This window comes from Callorhinchus milii, unplaced genomic scaffold, assembly GCF_018977255.1.
Source record: "Callorhinchus milii isolate IMCB2004 unplaced genomic scaffold, IMCB_Cmil_1.0 Scaffold3, whole genome shotgun sequence".
Taxonomy (NCBI): domain Eukaryota; kingdom Metazoa; phylum Chordata; class Chondrichthyes; order Chimaeriformes; family Callorhinchidae; genus Callorhinchus; species Callorhinchus milii.
The window spans coordinates 71,027,503-71,048,947 of NW_024704744.1; the positions used below are offsets into that span (position 1 = coordinate 71,027,503).

The 21,445-nt window shown below is 40.0% G+C and overlaps 1 protein-coding gene across 6 annotated transcripts in view; it reads right to left on the reverse strand.

Moving 5' to 3' along the window:
• Nucleotides 1-21,445, reverse strand: part of syne1b (spectrin repeat containing, nuclear envelope 1b) — a 233,595-nt gene that overhangs the window by 163,868 nt on the left and 48,282 nt on the right. For all 6 annotated transcript variants that reach the window (XM_007894396.2, XM_042332964.1, XM_042332961.1 and 3 more), the window contains 20 exons: nucleotides 19,758-19,864; nucleotides 18,294-18,401; nucleotides 17,498-17,635; nucleotides 16,040-16,204; nucleotides 15,194-15,306; nucleotides 14,510-14,678; nucleotides 14,287-14,383; nucleotides 13,810-14,012; nucleotides 12,958-13,122; nucleotides 11,685-11,837; nucleotides 10,606-10,749; nucleotides 9,705-9,878; nucleotides 9,458-9,616; nucleotides 8,883-9,047; nucleotides 7,865-7,999; nucleotides 6,556-6,714; nucleotides 5,435-5,652; nucleotides 4,284-4,392; nucleotides 3,309-3,473; nucleotides 2,102-2,269 (listed from right to left, as the gene is read on the reverse strand). In XM_007894396.2, coding sequence (XP_007892587.2) covers nucleotides 2,102-2,269; nucleotides 3,309-3,473; nucleotides 4,284-4,392; nucleotides 5,435-5,652; nucleotides 6,556-6,714; nucleotides 7,865-7,999; nucleotides 8,883-9,047; nucleotides 9,458-9,616; nucleotides 9,705-9,878; nucleotides 10,606-10,749; nucleotides 11,685-11,837; nucleotides 12,958-13,122; nucleotides 13,810-14,012; nucleotides 14,287-14,383; nucleotides 14,510-14,678; nucleotides 15,194-15,306; nucleotides 16,040-16,204; nucleotides 17,498-17,635; nucleotides 18,294-18,401; nucleotides 19,758-19,864 — 3,014 coding nt within the window. The remainder of the gene's footprint in view (nucleotides 1-2,101; nucleotides 2,270-3,308; nucleotides 3,474-4,283; nucleotides 4,393-5,434; nucleotides 5,653-6,555; nucleotides 6,715-7,864; nucleotides 8,000-8,882; nucleotides 9,048-9,457; nucleotides 9,617-9,704; nucleotides 9,879-10,605; nucleotides 10,750-11,684; nucleotides 11,838-12,957; nucleotides 13,123-13,809; nucleotides 14,013-14,286; nucleotides 14,384-14,509; nucleotides 14,679-15,193; nucleotides 15,307-16,039; nucleotides 16,205-17,497; nucleotides 17,636-18,293; nucleotides 18,402-19,757; nucleotides 19,865-21,445) is intronic.

Consider the following 21,445-nt stretch of genomic DNA (forward strand, 5'->3'; position numbering starts at 1 on the left):
ATGGAGCAATGTGTACGTCCTCACATTTCGACCTGAAGTTCCATTATGCAGAATGTGTATAATATGATGGTGCTAAAGTGCTTGACCTGCAGTCATGAGCATCCAATGATAAGTACTAAAAATAGTGATCTTTTCTACTAAGTCTTTGTAGCAGGAAATCCCATTATAAAAACTTAGTGGAAACGATCACTATTTTCAGCAATCAGCCTAGGTTAGACCCCAATGAATGGATCACGTTGGCTAATTCAAGCATTTAAATTTGTACACGAGCAGTAATCCAGCCATGGTCTATGGAATTAAGGGAGAGGTTAGAAGGAATTTCTTCACACAGAGATCTGGTAGGGTTTAGAATTTGTTGTCATTGTAAGCGACTGTTGAGGCTCGGTCGACAGAATTATAATCGGGGAATTGGATAATAATAATCCTTCTATTTGATATTACTCCCTTCACGTCAGAAAGACGGTACCTCTGACAGTCCAGTGCTCCCCCAGCAGTGCAATGAGGTGTCATCTTAAATTGTGAGTTCAATTTCCTGATGTGGAGTTTGAATCCACAACCTTCTGACTAAGAGACGTGAGTATTACCAACTGAGCCAGGCTGACACCAACCTAGATAAACAACGGGCAGTGAAAAGTAGGTGATGTGAGCAAAGAGCATGGAAAACGGGTCTGATAAAGAAAAGGGAACAATTTAATAAAATAGGGAACAGTGGCACAGAATGTGATGGGCTGAATACTCTCTTTGTACGTAGAATGTTTCTAACCCAATGCTTAATGGGTGTGAGGGCATAATTGAAAACTGACCATAATTTGTCCGAAAATCAAAACTTTAATCAGAGGAGCAACAATTACTGCCTGATGGTCTGACAAATAAAACTGCTAGTGCAGTTGGGGGAAGGTAATATTCCTTTAAGGCTGAGAGTTATTGAACAAGGTAGAAGAGTGAGTTTCATTCAATTGCTGACTTTGTAAAAGCTGACATGACAAAACAAATGTGAAAAATGTTCCCCCTGGCAGCAGTGGCGTTCCTCATCTTGGTGATCACGTGATTTGTCAAAAGAAATCCAAAAATAAGACATTCCGCAGCAGAAATCCATAACTCGTTTTATTCTACTTCAGGGAAAAGCTCCTCACCATTCACCTATTACCTATGGCAGTGGTGAATTATAGGCCTCCATAAACCTGGGTTTGCACCATTACAATTGCACTATCCTTTCTGTAGAGTTCAGTGTGAATGTTATGAGTCTTTGCTTTAGGTCATTAACGGATGAGTCCAGATTATTTTACTGAGGCCTGTACAGTGTTACAGATATTGTACTGTATAAACTGTGCCAGAATTGGAGACCAACATGCATTTTAAATTGGGAAATTCATAAAGTATGGAATAGGAATGTACCCACAAAATACACAGTCACTATACTTTACGATAAAACCTGTGAAGCGCTTTGAGGCGTCCTTCTGGCATGAAAGCTTTGATATCAAATGCAAGAATTATTATTATTATTATAATAAACAAAAATACTTCAAATAATAGAACACAGGTAAGCACGAGCTATAATTTACATTGAAGTTAACAACAGTCATTGAGGGTTCATGTCAACAATGGAAAGAATGAAAAAATTGATCATATCCTGACTGCTATCATAGTCATTTCTTTGCTTGTTTGTAATGAGTACTGCGAGTGCAGACACAACTAGTGCAAACCTCTAACACATCACCAAATTAAATAAAATCCATTTGCGGCACATAGGAGGAAAGAAAACATCCACAAGCAGAAAGCTGCAGCCATCAGGTAATAACTCTTACATACAATTAAAGGTCAGCTGTAAGCTGTGCAGAACTATATTAAAAACTGCAACATTCAACCAAATACAGGAGGATTTATCTCATCTAGAACTGAGCCGAACTGGGTACCACTCGACATGCAATGTACAGGTAAAATTAATTGACTTGTTATGCATTGAGTGGTCATCCAAACAGGTCGTCACCAAATCAGCTCCATTGGAATCGATTCAGGGAATTATATGTAGCCAGCTTAAAGAAGTCAATCTTAGGTTCTAAGCAAAACATATTAAAATGACTTTTTGCACTGGTATCTGTACCTGATGAGGTAGTCTGAGTTGCTGTGCCTCTTCCAGACTGTCTGAATCCAGGATGCTGTCAACCTCAGCTTGCAGTTGTTTTTGAGAGTTAATAAGAGCCTCCAGGGCACTCCGAACTTTATCTCTCCGATGGATGCTTTCACCAACAGATGACAGCATTTTTTCGGTCTGAGGAGACACAGCACATCAATGATAAAGGACTTGAATATGCTGCTCATTGTTCAGTCGCATGTAAGATTGAATATAAAATTTATGTTGTGATATGAAAATTCAGAACCCGCTTCCAGAAAATGTTTTATTATACACGTATGCCCCTCGGATATATGAATGCTTGCTCTTTCTAATTTTCACATTGTTCTTTTTCCAGAGTTGTGATTTCACTGAAAACAGATGATACATAAACACTTTGAATTATACCTCTGAAGGGGCATTAATTTTCCTGAAACTAACTGAAGAGTGTGTGATTTTGCAAAGCAATAATTTGATAACTGCAAATTTAAACAGAACTTCAATTGGGCTTCAATTGCCCTTCCTGGACGAATGCACCAAACAGATTGCAAGTCTGGGTGCAATGGTGCACTGCAATTTACATTTTAATTTCCCTTCTACATCAATGCTTAAATTTCAGGATGGACCCAAAAATAAGTAATTCAAAAATACAATTCATTGCTTCGAGGACAGTGGAAGGAATTGACCAGTTAGATAGTGGACGACACTTCCTTCTAGTGACCAAGGCCCAGTGAAAACCTCTAATTCCACAGCTATAATTATGTGTCATGCTGCTGTGAAGAGGTCAAGGGCATGCCTGGAAATATTATTCAGGATATAAATTAATATAAATTATTATTAATAATGTATTTTGTAGGAAGCTATTTTGTAATCTATTTATAAGACTTTCTATTTGTTTGCTTTAAAAACAACAATAATTTGCATTTATATTGCACTTCTTCCATACAAAAATGTCACAAAGCATTTGACAATGTAATGGTCACTATCACTTGCGGAGGGAAATAAAAAATACAGACCAAAGGCATGGCTGAAGTGATATGTTTTTAGGATATTTTGAAGTCAACAAGTGAAGCAGCAAAGCTAAATGTTATTGGAAAAGAATTCCAAAGGACAGATATCGTGTCTGAAGGCTCAGTCACATACATTGCATTCCAGGACTACTTGAGAGGAAATAGGAATTATTTGACTCATCTCTCACCTCAGCAATGTGTGTTTGGAATTCATTGAATTCAGCTGTTAGTTTGGACAGGGCTTCATCATGCTTTTTCACCTCATTCTCAGAGGAGACCTCTGTCAGTGCAGCGAGTTTGGATTTCAGCCAGTTAAGCTTTGCCTTCTTTTTGCTGGTGTTCTGCTCAATTCCCTAAACAAAAAGACACAGACAGGCCTGCTTACAGATATCAGTCTCATTGTATATGCCAGACTGTTTAACAAAAGGGCTTCTTCCAGAATCAGTCAACTCCACTGGAAACTATGATTTAATCTTTCGGGAAAGACGGTGACAGTTCTTGGTTCAACTAATAACGCTCAACTTCCCCAGAGGTTCTATTGATAAAGGCATGGTTCAAAGTGGAATTGAACCTTACACACCATGGAAGAGCCAGTTCAATTCCTGTTCTGTGCTGAGTTAGCTGATCTGACCGGAACAGATAGTGTAGTAAAATAATTGGCCTCTGGACTGGGGAGAGGGGGAGAATGAAGAGAGAGAAAAATTAGCCAATTTCCCTTCTTGAACGCTATCCGTTCACCTCTGATACAAAGTGCCTGTATGTGAACTTGGAGCTCAGACAAGAAAGGGCTTGGCTCTATTGCCCCTGCTTCCCCAATGTATCAGGTGTGCATTTCCACCGCAGTGGAAAGGAGTCGAGTATTATAAAGAATTGTGGGATCTTGCCCTAAAATCTTTATCAGCACTTAATGGTGGCATTCCATTTGCCATACGACTGTTAGAGCTGATGGCAAAGCAGGAGCCACTGGGAAACTAAACCAATAACGAATACTGATAGCTTTCCAAATCTCAAAAATTTGATTATTGTCTAAATATTCTTTCAAAGATCAACATTCTTCAAAGTGCCGGCATGAGTCATACTTTTTAAGAAGTTTGATACTTTCCAATTTATCTAACATTTCATGAGTCTTTTATCTTTTCAAGATCATTGTGTAGTCAACAAACCTCCAGTCCAGATTTCAACTCTCCATACTTGTTGTGATTCCTGGCTTCATGTTTGATCGCAGTCAGCTCTGTGTCCTTTGCCGACACCCAATTTGACAGATCAGAATATCTGCAGAAGTGAAGAAATATCAACGGTTGTGAGGGAGTATCTTTAAGTTCAGGATTAGTAAACAGAAACCATAAATTCACAGAGGGCACTGAGCAACCACCCTGGACTATTCTGAACATCATTGGGAGAGTCACTACACCCTTATTCACTGGAATTACCGATCTCTACCCCTTTGTCTCTTGCTCTCTCTGTGTCATCATCCTGCCTTAAATCCTTTTCAACCATGCCAATGATCACTTCCCTCTTTCTTTTCCCTTACTCAACAGTCAACTCCCTCATTGTAAAGTGCTCCAAGTGCAGTTGGGATAAGTGACTTTATCCTATGGGGGGAACGCTATATAAATGCAAGTTATTGTTGTTGCTCTTAAGGTTATGAAGGAGGAGCAAACCAGAACATCAGGTTTCTATCACATCTGACAGAAACAGGTTTTACATCCGCAGGTCCGTCAGGACTGCAGCACAGGTGGTTCTGACACATGTCCATTTATGCTTCGGTAGCCAGACTCTGAAAGAGGCTAAAAGTGATCTGTGAACGTCAAAGTACCTTCTCGCACCCTGACAGCTCATTATCAGTGTGGCTGGCTGGAGGAATAGCTACAAACAGCCAGCAGTTTGCATGAAAATCAAAATCAGTTTTCCTCCCATTTTAGTTTGAGAAAGGAAAGTCAGAGAGAAAAAGAGTGTCACAGTGTGAAAGAGAAAAACAAATTGTCATGGCTACAAACACACAGAAAGGCAGAGAAAGAGAAGCCTGGCACTTCTAGAGTGACAGTATCACTCCAAATGACATAGGTTATTGATTAAGACTGTGGAGCAGTTGGCTCCAGTGGTTACCCTCTTTTCTGCGCTCTAATTTCAAAGGCATTTTTAACAGCTACAGGACAGGAAAGAGCCATGACACAATCTTACAATATTGATGAGCAATATAACGACTCATATATTGTCTTCTATATTAACAGCATTATTATATTGTCTCTTGAACGCAAAGGATCAGTACGCAGAAAAGAATTGTACGCAGACTTATTTTGTATGTGACTAGTACCTGGACGTGTATTCCTTCCATTTATCTGGTTGGTCTAGTAACATTTCGTAGGTTGCGGCAATGAGGCTTTTAAGGTCTCTCAGAGATTTTTTGTCCACTTCCTGTTTTTCTCTGACAGCTTCATTCTCTCGACCGGATGGGAGTTTCTGGCAGAGCTCTCCAATCACCTGAACCCGTTTCACACACCACTGGTGTTTTCCTTTCTCACTGAAAAAATCCTGAAAGAATGCAGTTACTTTTTTACATTGTGTACATCCAGTGAAAATAGAATCAGATGTTTGCAGCAAAGAAGACAACCATTTGGCCCATCAAGTCTGCACGTGCTCTCTTAGCAAGATGTTCATTCAATCTCACTGCCCCACCTCATCCCCGTACCCCTCAGTAGAAGACTGACAAGTTCGATACAGATCCATACCTGATTTTGAACCTGGCAGCATTTAGAGGGGGGCAATTTTAGAGATGTGGCAAAACTGGCTCCTGTCATGTTTATAATAATAATAATCCTTGCATTTGATATAGCATCCTATCACATCTTCAAGACATCTCAAAGCGCTTCACAGAATATATATATAATTTCTGTAACAAATGCAAGGATGATGACTGCTATTTAAAATGGCAGCCACACCAGTAACCAACTTGCTTAAGAAATATTGGCATCTAATTTGCAGTATTTCTTAACAGCATTAATTAAGAAAGAATCTTGCTATAATTCCTGTTTATCCCCAGGTGTTCTGCTCTGGAAAAGTATTGCACTGGATCGCAGTTTCCACAGATCAGTGTGCAAATATCTGGTTACCAGAAGCATTCTGTATTTATACGCTGATTATGTATTTAGCAATCCTGTTAAGAAACATCACAAATTAGGCCTCCTCATTATGAATTTCAATTTGTAGTCTTAAAAAATTGCATATAATGAAACAGCGCAAAAATAAATAAGAATTAAAAAGCAGATCTCTTTCTTCCAGTCTCCTGATGTTATTGGACTTTCCCAGATGTTACTAAAACCTGCTGCATTCAAACAGCATTCAAGGCACAGCTGAGTTACTATTTGAGCCAAATATTCATCAACAAAAATACTTTCTCAAGGTTTAGTGTGACCGTTTTTTTTTAAAGCTGCTTACCCTGTGCTGCCTAACAAGCTGCTCACTGCTTGTGTTGTTTAAGCATTTTCTTTCCCGATCCAGTTCTGATTTACACTCTTCCATTGTTGCGATAAGTTTGTTTCTTGCCACCTCGATCTGAAGACGCAGCAAATAGTAGGGAGCTTCGGCCTGAACATGCTGCAACCATAGAACAAGCAATGCAATCATCAGAGGAAAGGTGCAGGCCACTCAGCAAATCCACTGAGTTAGCTCCAAATATTCCATTTACATAAGGTCAAATGCGAGGTCGTTTTTAATGGTTTTCCATACTTGTTTTGAGTAAACTAGATATGGGTGAATCAGTGGATGTGGTCTATTTGGACTTCCAGAAGGCATTCGATAAGGTGCCGCATAAAAGGTTCGTCCAAAAGATAAGGGCCCATGGAATTGGGGGGAGCATATTAACGTGGATTGGGGAATGGTTAACGGGTAGGAAACAAAGAGTAGGGATGAATGAGTCCTTTTCAGATTGGCGGGATGTGACTAGTGGAGTGCCACAAGGATCAGTCCTTGGGCCTCAGCTATTTACCATCTACATCAACGATCTAGATGAGGACATCGAAGTTAATATATCTAAATTCACGGATGACACAAAACTAGGAGGAAGTGTCAACACAGAGGACGACATTAAAAAAATGCAGCGAGACATAGATAGGTGATTTGGTTTGCTTACACACAGCAAAATCAACCACAGCAATTCAGCATAGAAAATATTATGAAGAGCCCAGTGGTATCAGATGACACTTGTGATATTATCCTTGAAATCAAATAACAGTGCAAGGAGAGGAACTTTAATGCACAGTAAACATAGAATTAACCCATTTAATAATGGTGGCAAATGTCCCCTTGCACAAGAAAGGTTGGGTTCAAGACAACATTTTGATGCATTTGATTCATCCATCCACAATATTAATCATCCTGATTCCTATTAGAGCATAAAACAGTCTCTTAACAAAGTCAAAAATCCTGGTCTCAGCCTCCTTGGTAACCACTTCCAGGTTTTAATGACTCTCTGGGTAAGGATGTGCCTTAAACTTTTGCATCACAATCCTTTACAATTCGTCTTCACAACCCTGAATCAAAGCTCTCTTGTCCTGATGACGTACTCTCTCTATCACATTTAGCAATTCATATCTCTCTCTACGCTTCCCTTCAAAACATTTATTTCAAGGCTGAAATAAATCTATCTTATCTAACTTTCATAGCTCATCCTTCTATCACTGGAGGTCAGCCCAGTTGGTCTCCTCTGTGCTAACATCTGCTCCAAGTGTTATTACTCAGTACTAACCTTCCACTGTTTGTGTAGGTTGCGGACAGTTTCCTGCAGACTCTGCTGCTCTTGCTCAGGCAGGATGTCTGTGAGCTCATCACAGGCCTTCAGAAAAGAGTTCAGTACTCTCTGATCCAACTTGGCACAGAAATCCTGATAAACAGTGATGGAAACCATCAATAATGTACACATATTATCATGATTGTCACACATTCTGTTTTTCAGTGTAGGAGCCGGCAGATTGATAGTCACTTTCCTCTATTGTCAGTCATTCAAGTATAACAGTAGGTAAAATAAATGATGATGACTTTCTTCTACATTAAGTACATGCACGCAACTTGAGCTTCTTGGGGAGGAAATTTCACCTGGGTCTAGATTTACTCTATTTAAGTAGGAATAACAAGTCTCCAAAGTTGGTAAAGTCTTAACTACAACCTTCATTTTGAAGTCGGTCTCCTGAAAATTATTTTTAAAAATATAGAAAAACGACATCAACATTCTGACCCACGATACAGCAGATTATGACTGGCACTGTGGAAAGAATGGTCTTCTCATTCCATGCTTTCTTATATTCTTATGCATTTGGCAGTAACATGGCCAAATATGTCCAGGCTTTGGACAAGACTGTGAACAAATAATTAATGATTATCCACTGATTTAACAGCACACATCTCCTAGCCAGGCTGCACTAAACTGGTTATAGACTTAGATGAGGACTAACACTTTGTTGCATCCTGCACCTTTGTACCAGTCAAAAATTGCAGAGCTCACTCAGTTACGCAATCTCATGGTTGGAATTAAAACCTGCGCAATGCGTGTTTTGTTGCTACAGTATTGAAAAGACACAGGGACCACATGTGTTAGAATCAAATGGTTCAACTGTGCACTGCTAAATCCATATTCCTGCTTTACAGCTATTTTATACACCATGGCACTAACAAAACAACCATGAAATTAAAGGCCCCAGTTAATCCTGGACACTGGTGTTAAATTTCAATCTCAGGCATTTCACTTGGAATAGTTTCAGTGCTCGTACCGTGTGTTTTCCTAAAAGCTGTTCCGGGTTGCCCTTTTCTTGCAGCACTCTGTGTGCAGTCGCCAAGATCATTTCCAGTTCTTTCCTGCAGTCCTCAAATCTCTTCATTAGGCTGCTGTTTGCTTCCATTTGCTTTTTCCACTTCGCTCCCTTCTCCATCATGTTCTAATGACAAATTAACATTGAGATATGACCTAGCACTTACAATGGACAAGCCATGGGATTTTAATACATCCAATTCAAACAATGCAAATGGTCAAAAATATTTGCCTTTGTCATTGCTGTTTCCGTCAAGTTTCCCCCGCTCTCTGGAACTCCATCCCTCATCCTCACCAGTAGTAATTGTTGCATTCAAAAATTGTATGTTCAGGCACTGACTTACCCGTGTCACTTTTTTTAATAAAAATTCCCTCTCCCATCAGAAAAATATTTGATTTTTATTTATATCCCTTTTCAAATAATTCTCATAAACAAACCCAAGGGCTGAAATGTTATTTTCCTAACCAAACAATCCCAAAATACAGTGGCACCTTGCTGCATGCAATAACATATGCAGAGCAGTGCTAAAGCTCTACCTGAAAACCAGTCTGTATCTGAAGGAGCTTCTTTTGAAGCACAGTCGCATCCAGGTGCTTCATTACTTTGCTGCCATTTAACAGTTTCTGTACAACCTCCATATTCTTTTCAACCAGAATCACGGCATTTTTGCAGATTTCTTGACAAGATGTCAGTTCCTGCAAACACAAATACAATTCTTAGTTTCAGGTGTACGTTATCAAATGGTGCTATGCAAGAGGGAGATTGCTGTGTTTCGTCACCAACCTGATGCTTCTTCTTCAAGCTTTCCATTGACTGGCTCTCTTCATTTTCGCAAGAAATGATCTGATTGCTTCGGTTAAATGACTCGTGGAAATCTGTCATTTCAGTCTCCAGTTTTTCCAAAGGTGTCAGTAACTGCTGAGCTTCGAGGAGCAAACTCTGGCAGCGTTCTCTAACCTTTGCAGAGAACAATTTTTTTTAATGAAAATGCATCTGTTTATAAATATGCAAGGCACAAGAAGCTAGCACAAAATCCTTTCATCTCAGGGGACTGACCTGAATCCAGCTAAAACTAATGGGATGAAATAGGAACAGGAGTAACATGTTCAACCATTCTATTAGATCATGGTTGATCAGTGATAAGAGCCCTACAAGAAATTAAGTTGGGTAGTCTAAATCTCCTTAGTGCCTAGTCATCTTGAACCCATAAAGCATCCCTTAATTCAGTATCCTGTAGCTCAGTGGTTAGAGCACTCGCTTTGCAAGTGAGAGACCTGAGTTCAATTCCAGGCAGAGGGCGAAACCTTGGGCAAGTTTCCTTACCCCACACGCCTAATAATAATCCCTCCAAAAAAAACAATAATAAATTGCTCATTTTCAATCCATGACTGTTTGTGGGACATTGCTGTGCGCAATTGGCTGCCGCGTTCGCCCACAAATATACAGTCAATTCACTTTACAGTATATTCTGTGAAGCGCTTTGGGACGTCAAGAAGATGTAAAAAACGCTATATCAAATGCAAGGATTATTATTATTATTAAATTGCAAGTAAGACACCTACCTGATTCCTTAGCTGGAGAATGTCAAACATATACACTACCAATGAATAATGGGTCTTCATTGAAAGGATAATTCTGAATGAGCTAAACTTTCACTTGCAGATCAGCGTTAGAACTTTCTTACTTTTATCAGCTGATCTTTAATGTTTGACATCGTAGCCAACATCTGTGTTACTTCATCCTGTGGCGTGTCCTTTGTTAGCTGCTGGGCTGTCTTGGAGACCAATTTGTAGTGGGCTTCCATTACAGGCACCTTTTGTTTTATTACCTGTGTCGCATATCAGGAACACAAACACTGTCATTGTGATTTATAACCAACAGAGTATAAAGAAAAATCCTCTTTGAAATTAGAGCAGATGATGTGCAGGATTGATGATGGGATGTAAACGTAAACCTATGTACAATGTTTAACCAGAACAATTGTAGCCAAAGGGAAGAGTTATGGCATATTTTTCATTGGAGATAAATAGTTTGTCGGTGTTTGATCCTTCGTGTAAGATGAATTAGTTGATCTCAGTTAGTATGGCTGTATGGGGTCCTACAATTGACTTCAGTGTACTGGTAGCGAGGAGAAAGAGAAAAAATAATCAACTACCCCAGAGCGCCCGCTGCTTGAACATGTGTTGACACCAGATGTGGACAGAATCACTTTATCATGATTGCCTACATTACGCAGCCTGCAACTGTCACCCTCTAAAGTCACACATAAAGAATGGGCATGACAACAGAGGACAAACTGGTGTCCATATAACCATATCTCAATGTACGTCAACTGTCTTTAATGAGAGGGAGAAAATAAAGCTAAAAATTGTGCAATGTGTATTACTAATTTGGTTGTGAAAAGCAGAAATGAAAATGAACTGCCAATCTGTCAGCAGGTCATTGTATATACATGCACTGTAAATGGAAGTGTGAAATACAGTCAATCCTGTAAATCTTTACAGTAAATCCTTTAAATCTCTTTGCGACATCCTCCCGACATGAAAGGAGTTGTATCAAATGCAAAGATTACTATTAATATATCGATCTATATATAATTTACTATCATTATCATCATCATCAATTGGTAAATATTTTAGGATGGAGTATTTTTAAAAACAATCTCCAATTGGTCATTTTTTTTCATCTGCTTGATTTAAATTACGTTCATCAATTTTTTTTGTCAGTAATCCTATCCTCAGCTATTAAAAATCACAGCGCTACCTCCATTTCCTGAATGTAAGTCTTGATATTCGGGAAAGACACTTCCAGAGATGCAACTTGTTTTTCAATTGCGGTGTCTACAAAGGTTTTCAGAGCAGTAATTCCATCCAGATATTCCTTCTTCAATTTGTCCACTTCATCTGCCCGGGCATACTGTCAACAAAGAAAGGATCACAAACCTCAAATTGTCATAAGATAACCATAAAAGATAGTCGTGTACTCTTAAAAAAAACTTTTCTTCACAGTGGAATGTCAATAAGGCCAGGGTTTTTTTTCTGAGGGTGGTGTGGGTGGGCGGCCTGAGGGGAGTAACATTCTCAGAATACATCCAATTCAAATAATGTAAATGGTCAAAAATATTTGTCATTGCTGTTTCTGTCAAGTTTCCCCCCTTCTCTGGAACTCCATCCCTCCACTCCCTCCCTCGCCTCGTTCAACATCTGTCTCAAGGCCTACCTCTTTGACCACACCTTCAGTCATCTTTCTCCTCCCACCCCCAGTTCAGATGCCCAGCCAGTAATGTCAAACACTTTGAGACGTGCTCCCACCATGAAAGGTGCTATATAAATGTAAATTGCATTTTATTGTATGTCGGTGACATGATGTTCAAAACTACATTGGATCCAATAACTCAAAAGTGTATGCGCCTTGAGTAATGGGACTGTAGGATGGGAAAGTGACAAGAGATCAAAATGCTTATAGTTTCCACCACTCCATACGGATTCTGGGTGAGGAGTGGAGCAGGAGGCAAATTAAATTTGGTTTATGTGTACAAAGCAAGGACAGGTTTACAGAGTTCATTCGAGACACTCTTGTGCTGCCAAGAATAAGGATCATGATCCAGATTAAGGCACTGGTGGCATTGTTGAGTTAAATTAACCAACCTGCAGTGTCTGCATTTTCATACAATTAATTACAGCAATCTAATCAACAAAAGCGTTTGCTTCCACCAGAGCAATCAGTGGGGAGGGAAATGGTTCATATACACTTTGTATATCAGGAGAAAAGTTAAGTGATATCCTTTGAAAGATGAGCTTTAAAGGCCTCTTTAGACGATAGTCTGCGATTAAGCCCCAGTGCAAAATGCTCCACTCTCAGACCTAAAACATGCAGCTTGTTCCAGTCACCGGTACTGGAGGCTTCTCTTCCCTGAACACATATGCGCAAAGCCTTGCAATTGGATTGCTCTTACACTGTGCTATGAGCTTTCAATGGAAATATTTCCTCTAATATTTGCTTTGCAAAGGAGGAAAATAGAGCTAAAGTTACATACATGTTTCACTTTCACAAAAAGATCTCTCCAGCGTCCGTTCAATAGCAGCAGTTGTTGTTTAAGGTCCCTGGAAACCAACTCATCACACGTCTCAATGAGGAAATTGCCTGCATCATTCATAACTGTGTGCTGTTGGATCCAATGTGGCAGGTGCCTGAAGAACTCCTTCAATGCAAATGCAAAGGAACATAAGAAAGGAATATTAAATGCATTATACATGAAGTATTGAGAATTTGTCAGCATGAGAACAGATCATTCAATGGATCCTACAACAACAAATTTACATTTGTCAATGCTGGCGTCTACCACAATACCTTAACATCTTCCTTTCATAAGTGGATCACAATAAGAGCACCCGATTCACTTACGAAAGAAAGATGGTAAGGTAGTGTGTTAGACACCAACAGTCCAGGTATAGGACCTGGGTTCAGGTCCTGTCTTGACTGATGGGATGAAAATCTCCTAGGGTCTCTCTGTTGGCTCTAAGGATCCTTACGTTAACAAAGTTTGGAAGATCTGAACCAAATGCCTAGTGGGTGGTAACCCACAGTGCAAAATGCTCCTAATTTCCTCCTCTGGGCTCCCAGCAGAGTAGTGTTGGAGCAAAGACATGTCTTCAGCCATTAGATGCTCACTGACATTTGCCCCTCAGAATGCATAGGACGTACTTCCTCTTAAACCCACTCTCTTACAGACTTGGATAAACCCAAGTTCACCACATAGATCATGTGCAGTATTGCTTTATTAATTATTAGCCTGCACGTTTTCCTATTTGCAAAAACATAGCCAAGATAGTATTTATTTGAGGCCTCAATATATTCCTGCAGATTCAAGAAAAATAAATGAATTTACCCTCTTGGCAGTCTCTGGTTTGTTCAGCGTCTTCTCTGCATCTTCAAGCCAGGCCTGCAGACCCACCACAGTGCCGCTATACTTGTCCCAGTTGGTCAGGACCTCCTCAAGCATACTTCTGACACTACGCACCTCCACAGATAGATTCCGCCACTGCACCACTGATTCATTCAGGAACTTATTGATGCCTTCCCGCTCTTCAGCTTCAAATATAAAATGTAGGAGTGATGTTCAGAATAAAGAATCAAAACATAAGAGTTAGACTTTAATTATACAGTCAATTCACGATATACAAAATATAAATATAAATTCAAAATATTCAGTATATTCTGTGAAGCGCTCTGAGACGTCACAATGATGTGATAACGTGCTATATCAAATGCAAGGATTATTGTTGATTAATTCAATCTGTAAAATATTGGAAGGTAAATCCTTTTTAAACTGACAAGCTACATGCTTTAGCATCAGATCTGTTACCTGAATCTTCAATTTGTGAATACAAATCAGCTGCCTGCTTCAGGGACTGGAAGGTAATCTCATAGTGCTCGAAAAATTTATTTTCTTCAACAAAGCACTGGAAAGAGAAAATTCATGCATTAGTTTGTACATGATTCTGACCAAGTCCCATTTCACATGCAACTAAACAATGATTTTAAAAACTAAATTCAACTACAATTAATTACACCAAAATGCTTCTCACAATATAATTTTGCAGGATGACTTCCACAGATTCCCTTCTGCCATACTTGATGATCCAGGATTTGAGTTTGGTCTCGGTGAGAACCTGGAATGCCTGGAGACGATGCTTCAACTCCAGAAAATCCAGTCTGGTTAAATGGAGTGTGGATGCAGTTGTAATGAAATGAAATCTGTGAAAGTAGGAAATGAATTTAAAGCAACAGCAGAAATCGCCAAAAAAATAAGGAATTTAAGGTGTGAAGCGTTTATCTGTTTTGCATGCCGATTATAATGCCTCTTTGTGGATTTCCAGTGGTTCTATTTTAATTTTGCGCAGAGACGGGTTGCAACAACCTAGAATAGATTTCTTGATACTGGCAAAACGTTAGTGTCAACTTTACCAAATCCCTCACTGCACTTCGCCATCAGTGAAGCTAGGAATCTCCCATCGAGAGACATCAAGGTAGTAATGTCAATGACCCTCTTTTTTTTCTGGCATTTAGAGAGATAATTCCAGATGAAAAACAGTTTTACTTTTACTTTACAATCAGAGAAGAGTTCCCATGGGCAGAAGGGAATTCTAGCAAGATTCCTTATTAAAGAACATTGTTAAGAAATACTGCAAATTAGATCTATTAATATATCCTAACAGATCAAATGGCAATCCTAATCTCTCATGATCTTATGAAAATAATCACCCACATACCTTTTTGCCATATCTTCCAGTTGCTCAGGTGGGATGGGGATCCTGTTTACAGCTCCTGCCCTGTGGATCTGATGGAATGCCTGTCGATGACTCTCTAAAACCTTCATCACATCCTAAGTATCAGGAAGCAAAAGACAAATTGACCAATTAACCTATGAACTCCAGAGGCTGTACACAGACTCTCACCATAGCCAAGCAGCTACACTCAATTGGTAGCACTCTCACCTTTGAATCAGCAAGTTGTGATTTTAAGCCCCATGCTAGGATGTTAAACTCACATAATCTAGGCTGACACTAATACATTGCTGTGGATGTGCTGCATTCATTCGAAGAATGCCAAATGATAAACCGAGGTCCGTCTGCCTATTCAGGGGGATGTTAAAGATCCCATGGCACTAAATAGAAGGAAGCTTCTCTCGTGTCCTATCCAACAATCCCTCAGATAAAATTGGTCATTCACTTCACGGGACATAGTTGTGTGCAAATAGGCTGCTACATTTGCTTATAAAATACAGTCATTACACTTTACAGAAAAACCCTGTGAAAACAACAGAAGAATCTTGCTTCTCTTTTTGAATAATGCCATGGGATCTTTAACGTCCAATTGAACAAACCAAGTGGGGACTCGATGTAGCATCTTATCCGAAGATCAGCACCTCCAACAATGCAGCGCAACCTGGCACTGCACTTATGCGTCAGTTTAGACAATATGAGTTCCAAGTCCCGAAGTGAGGCTTGAACCCACAACCTTCTGACTCAGAAACAAGAGTGCTACCAACTGAGCCAGACTAACATACACAAAAAGCACAAACCCAATCTAACAAATCCAGTGAGCAGAGGTTTTACCTTATGTTGCTCCAATTTCCTTTGGATGATGTTGGCTGTTTCGTCGTGGGCTTCCTGTATTACAATTTCTTCTGCAAGAATAGCCTCTGCCCTGTGCAGCCAGCCGCCTATGGTCCCCAGGGGAGCAGGGAGTGATTTGTCCAGTTGAATGTGCCATTCTTGAAGCTAGGAAAGATAAATAACAGTTATTTCCCAGTAAGTTGAAAACTCCAAAACCAATCATTAAAATGAAATGCGCTTTCCCAGATAGCACATACTTATCACCACTATCCATCTGTGGCTGTGATTAGTGATCAGGTTTCCAGTTAATAACTATGAGAAGCATCTTGAGATCATTTGACTACAAGTCGGTAGGAACTAACTCTGCATAGATCAGCATTGAGGCCATGTTTGGAATTTTGCACTCTTTAACTTTAAGAGAATATTGACGTGTTGGGAGGGTTCAGAGAAGAGCAACCAGAATGATTCTGGAAAGTCAAAGCTCTGTGAAGCCACTTGACTGTAACAGACCTTGAGAATTTTAACTTTGAATTAGAATGTATTGGTTATTTCAGTCAACTTCTTCCATTCAAAATTTGTGGGATTTCGTCTAATTAGAACCATACAAATTTACAGCACAGAAGAAGGGCCATCTGTCTGTGCTGGCTCTTTTAAGAGTAATCCTTTCAGACCCATTTACCTATACCGCTGTAGTTGACTCTTGTACTTATTTATCTGGTTCCCTCCCAATTAGGTTGAGTGTGCGGTGTGCTTCTAATTCTTAAAACAATGAGAGGCATAGACAGGTAGACTTACCCAGGATATCTGACTTAGATCATGAGAGCAGAACTGGAGGGTGGACAAATAATTCATAAGACACAGTGGGGTTAAATTTGGACTCCATACAATGACTGTCACATTGAATGGGCTGGAAGCAAACCCTTAGTGAGTCAGAGAAATTGGGTCTGATTCACTGGACTGGATTTCAGGTTAGTGGATCACAGTCTTAAACTGCCTGATATTGAGATAGCAGCTTTCTGCTAAGTTAACAAGAAATCAAAGGCCATGATCATGCAGACTACACAGAAAAAGCACAGGTCCTAGTTACAGACCCCAACTCAAAGCTGTATCTGCAATCTACCCCCACCCCCAAAAAATAAAAAATGTGCTTTTCTTATCAATTTTATGATCATACATATGCCATTCATACAGTGGATAGGTACTATTGCCAGTTTTAGCTTAGAGTATAATATAAGGGAACAACATGACTTGGCAGCAGAAAATCCAGGTCATGAAAACTTAAATCAGGTGAAAATATGAACAATGACCTCAAAAAAAGTTAAAAATTCTAAAATTATCATGAGCGGCAAAGTTCTGCCTCTCGCAATAGAGAGATGCTCTTAACTGAGTGAACAGAAAGGAAACTCCTGGAGAGTGCAGCAGACAATAAAGTGGTAGGGTTAGCCATTTGGAACATACTCTAGCAGTAACTCTCTCCCACGCTTGCTTCACCATGACCTGATCCAACAACAGCTTCCCATCTTTCTGTAACGGTTGAATTAGGGTCTCAGTCGACTTCTTCTTCATGTCATATTGTGCTCGAAAACCTCTAAACATCTGGGACAAAGGTAACATAGGCCAGGTTAAAGCATAGCTAAAATAGACACCAAACTAATAAACATGCAGCTGCCCATACAGTTTCTCTTTAAACAAAAACAAATTTCTTAAAAAGATTATTCACAACATTGCCCCCCACCCATATACACACAATTCTATTTCATCCCTTCTCTTCTTTCCCCAATACTCTAGAAGACATGCAAAGCATTATATCAAATGCAAGTATTATTATTACTCTCAGCTGTGTCTAAAGCCTTGAAGTGAACATGGGAGATCAGTACTAATGGTTCTAGGAATCTGCGACGTAAAACTGAGGAAAATCCTTTGAATAAGATTTCAAACATATACAATTCACATTCTGAGTACGGACATTTCATCCCTTTCCTCGCCCCCCCCCCCCAACATAGTTTAGCATTGAGCTATATTTCTAGTCTAGTTAGCTAATCTCAGCTGGTTAAGAAATTGGAGCGCTCACAATGGCAGAAAGCCTTCACCTTGTCCTTTAACCCAGGTAAGTGTATTATGATTCTACATAATTTTTCCTCTGGTAAACAGAACACCATCAGCTCATTATTTGTCCAGTGGAGGATGAGAACCATCCTGCTTCCAGCTTAAAAGGCATCTGTCATGTGAGAGGACTGCATGGATAATAGCTCACCAGGTATCGTTCTTGCAGACTTGCTTCGCTTACTTGAACCCTTTTAAGGTCCCTTTCGAATTGTTCCAGCCAGGCCTTCAGTTCCCTCTGCATTATTCCGTCCTCTCGCTGGGCAAGTAACAGAACAACACAAATATCGATAAATAATAGCATTGTTAGATTATTAATGACTAATTCTTCATTAGCTACTCTGGGCCATTAATCAATCATTGTATTTTCAACACCACCCCCAATGCATACGTATAAATACACCAAATGATATTCAGTATTACACCACTCGTATGCATGGATATATATATATCTTCAGTAAAGTTGTGAAACCAATTGTCAGTAAAATTCGGAAACCAAGAAGTCACTGAAATTAGGAGTCAGAGACTTCATGAAAAAGTGATCACTTCATTATATTGATAACCTTCCTTGACACTTGTTAGCATTATCAACGAATAAATATACACATTATGAAAATTAATATTTTTTCACCATAAACTTCATGTCACATTTCACTCACTGATGAGTCAAATGTTCATTTGGTAACACAAGTGAGGCTTCAATGGCACCGGGAGTTACATTTTAGCTTTGCTTTGAAGCATTTACAACGGTTGGTCTGACATTTCTTCTGACCGTAGTTACACTTCGTAAAGCCTTGTCCACCACAAACAGATTGTGTACTGACAGCTTCACAGAGTGACAATGACATCTCCTGGTTGAGCAGCTCAAATTGGTTCCTGGAATAGTGACCCCTCAGGAAGCTGGCATTCACTGCTATCCTGTACTGATTATTGACTAAATCTCTATTAATGATAACACCAAGGATATTCCTGGGATCCCCTCTGCCCCTGTCCGCTGCTGGGATCACTTTCTCACAAAATCCCTGACTCCTAATTTCAGTGATTTCATGATTTCACAATTTTCCTGAAAATTTCAGGGATTTCATAAAATTCCTGTTTTCACAACTTTTAAGCAGACCTGGGTAGGTCATGCGTGTATGCCCACACAATTCATATACAGTAATCAATGGTGCATTATTAAATTCTGAAGCCTAATACACACAATTGTTTGATATCATTGGCACATTGTAGGCAGCTTTTTTTTNCTGTCTCAGACCCAGCACTGCAGCGTTCTAGGATTCACATCACACCCCAATGCAAGCCTAGCATTCAGCCAATCCATTCAGCGAACTGCTCTACTGGAAAACCAGGTTTATCAGAAGCGGCCCCACGCCAGGTAAACTATGTGGAATAGTCAGATTGGCAGACACAGTCATGATCTTGTTGGCTTCATACTAAGAAGGGAAATGTCTTTTTCTTTGGTCACCGCTGCTACAGTAAGGAGCTAGTTAAAATACTGGATAGGGCAAACGAGGATGATGCATTTGCCTTGGACTGTTTCTTTTTCTGTTTCCTTGACCTACTATATCTAATGAAGAAACACGGTGAGGGGAAACAGAAAAACTAAAAGACTTACATCTTCTTCCACGCCATCATTTGTGCCCTTAGGGTCTGGATAGTGCTTCAAGAACTGAGCTACATAGGTCATGATCGATTTTTCATCTGGTTTATCAACATCAACATCTGGAAAGAAAGTATTGTTTCAATAAGAAACTGAAGGCTTGGTCAGAGGTAAAGATCATCATCTCCCTCTCCTCCAACCGTAACAAGCCTAACTATAGCACAGCCCTGGAATGACAACACTGCAGTTGTGTTGCAGCAGTATCTTAGTGCAATTCAGCACTGAAATGAGTATGTGCACACATTTGTAGATATCATCTGCTTGCTTTACATACGGCAAGGAAGGAAGTCACGCATCTGGGGTTACTATCTGGACAGGTTTTATCAATCACAGCCTTTTTCCTCTCTCCCACCAACACACACACACACACAAAATGAGGCATGCTACTGGTTCACTGTGATCGTGGGAATGGAGAGGAACAGGCAGCTTCGCTGAACTCACTGTAAATTGGCTCTCCCTGTTCTAATGAAGGTGGAGCAGCATGTCAACTAAGCGGAATGTAATTGGAGGCCTAGCCAGCCAAGAAGAGAAACAGGAGCAAATCGAAGAGATACAATACAAAATAACATTTGCACAACGCCTTTCACTTCAGGAAGACGTCTCAAGGTGCTGATATGTCAAGCATTTGGACCCGAGCAGGGGGAGAGAGCTGGAATTGGGGAGGGCTCTGGAATCAGGGAGGGTGGAGGGCAGGAAGGGTAGGAGGGTGGCCGAAGGCACAATCGAAGAGGATGGTCTTGAGACGTGCCTTCAATGAGGCAAGGGAGGGAGCGAGGTGAAGGGAATGTGGAATGGAGTTCCAAACATTGGGGGCAGAAAGGCTGAGGGCCCGACCGCTGATGGTTGTCTGTGCACAGAGCATCCCACAAGCAGCCATTGAGTGAGTGACCAATTTTATTGGGGCCAGGACACCAAAAGAAACTCCTTTCTCTTTTCAAATGGTTTTCAACTTAATGAAGGGCGAGCACCTCCGACAATAAAACATGCCCAGCACTGCATTGGAGTGTCTGCTTTAAAGATCTGATTCCAAGACCCGAGTGGTACCACTGAGCCAGGCTGACACAAATAAATGAATCAATTTTCATTTGTGAATAAAACAGTGTTACAAAATAAATCAAAACTAAAGAAATGTTTTAAAAAATGGAATGTGGTTTGTGGGTATATGATGCACAGATTGAGATATTCATGGAAATGAGAATGGGTGTAAAATATTTCATAGAGTTACAATGTGTGATATAGCATGGAAACAGCACATTTTGTCTAATTCATCCTTGCCAATGTTTAAGAATTATGGGCCTGAAATTCCACTCTGTGAAGTGTGGTGAAAGCACTAAATGTGGCAGATGAAGAAATCACCAGCTATAACAAATACGCAGCTGCCGAGGGCAGAAAAGCAGCAATACACTGTTCTTTACTCCATTTAAGCAATGTTAACAGGCAATAAGAAACGATGGATGGATTAACATCTGGGGTTGGAAATTAGCAACATCAATTGTGTGTGCATTTACCCAAGAGCTGGGCCAATAGAAAAGTGCAGAAATATTTGTGGAAAATTGCAGGGAAATGTTTGGCAAGCTTTACAGAAAACTGGAGGGGGTGGGTGATTGGTGCTATTGAGGTACATTTTACTGCCAACCTACATT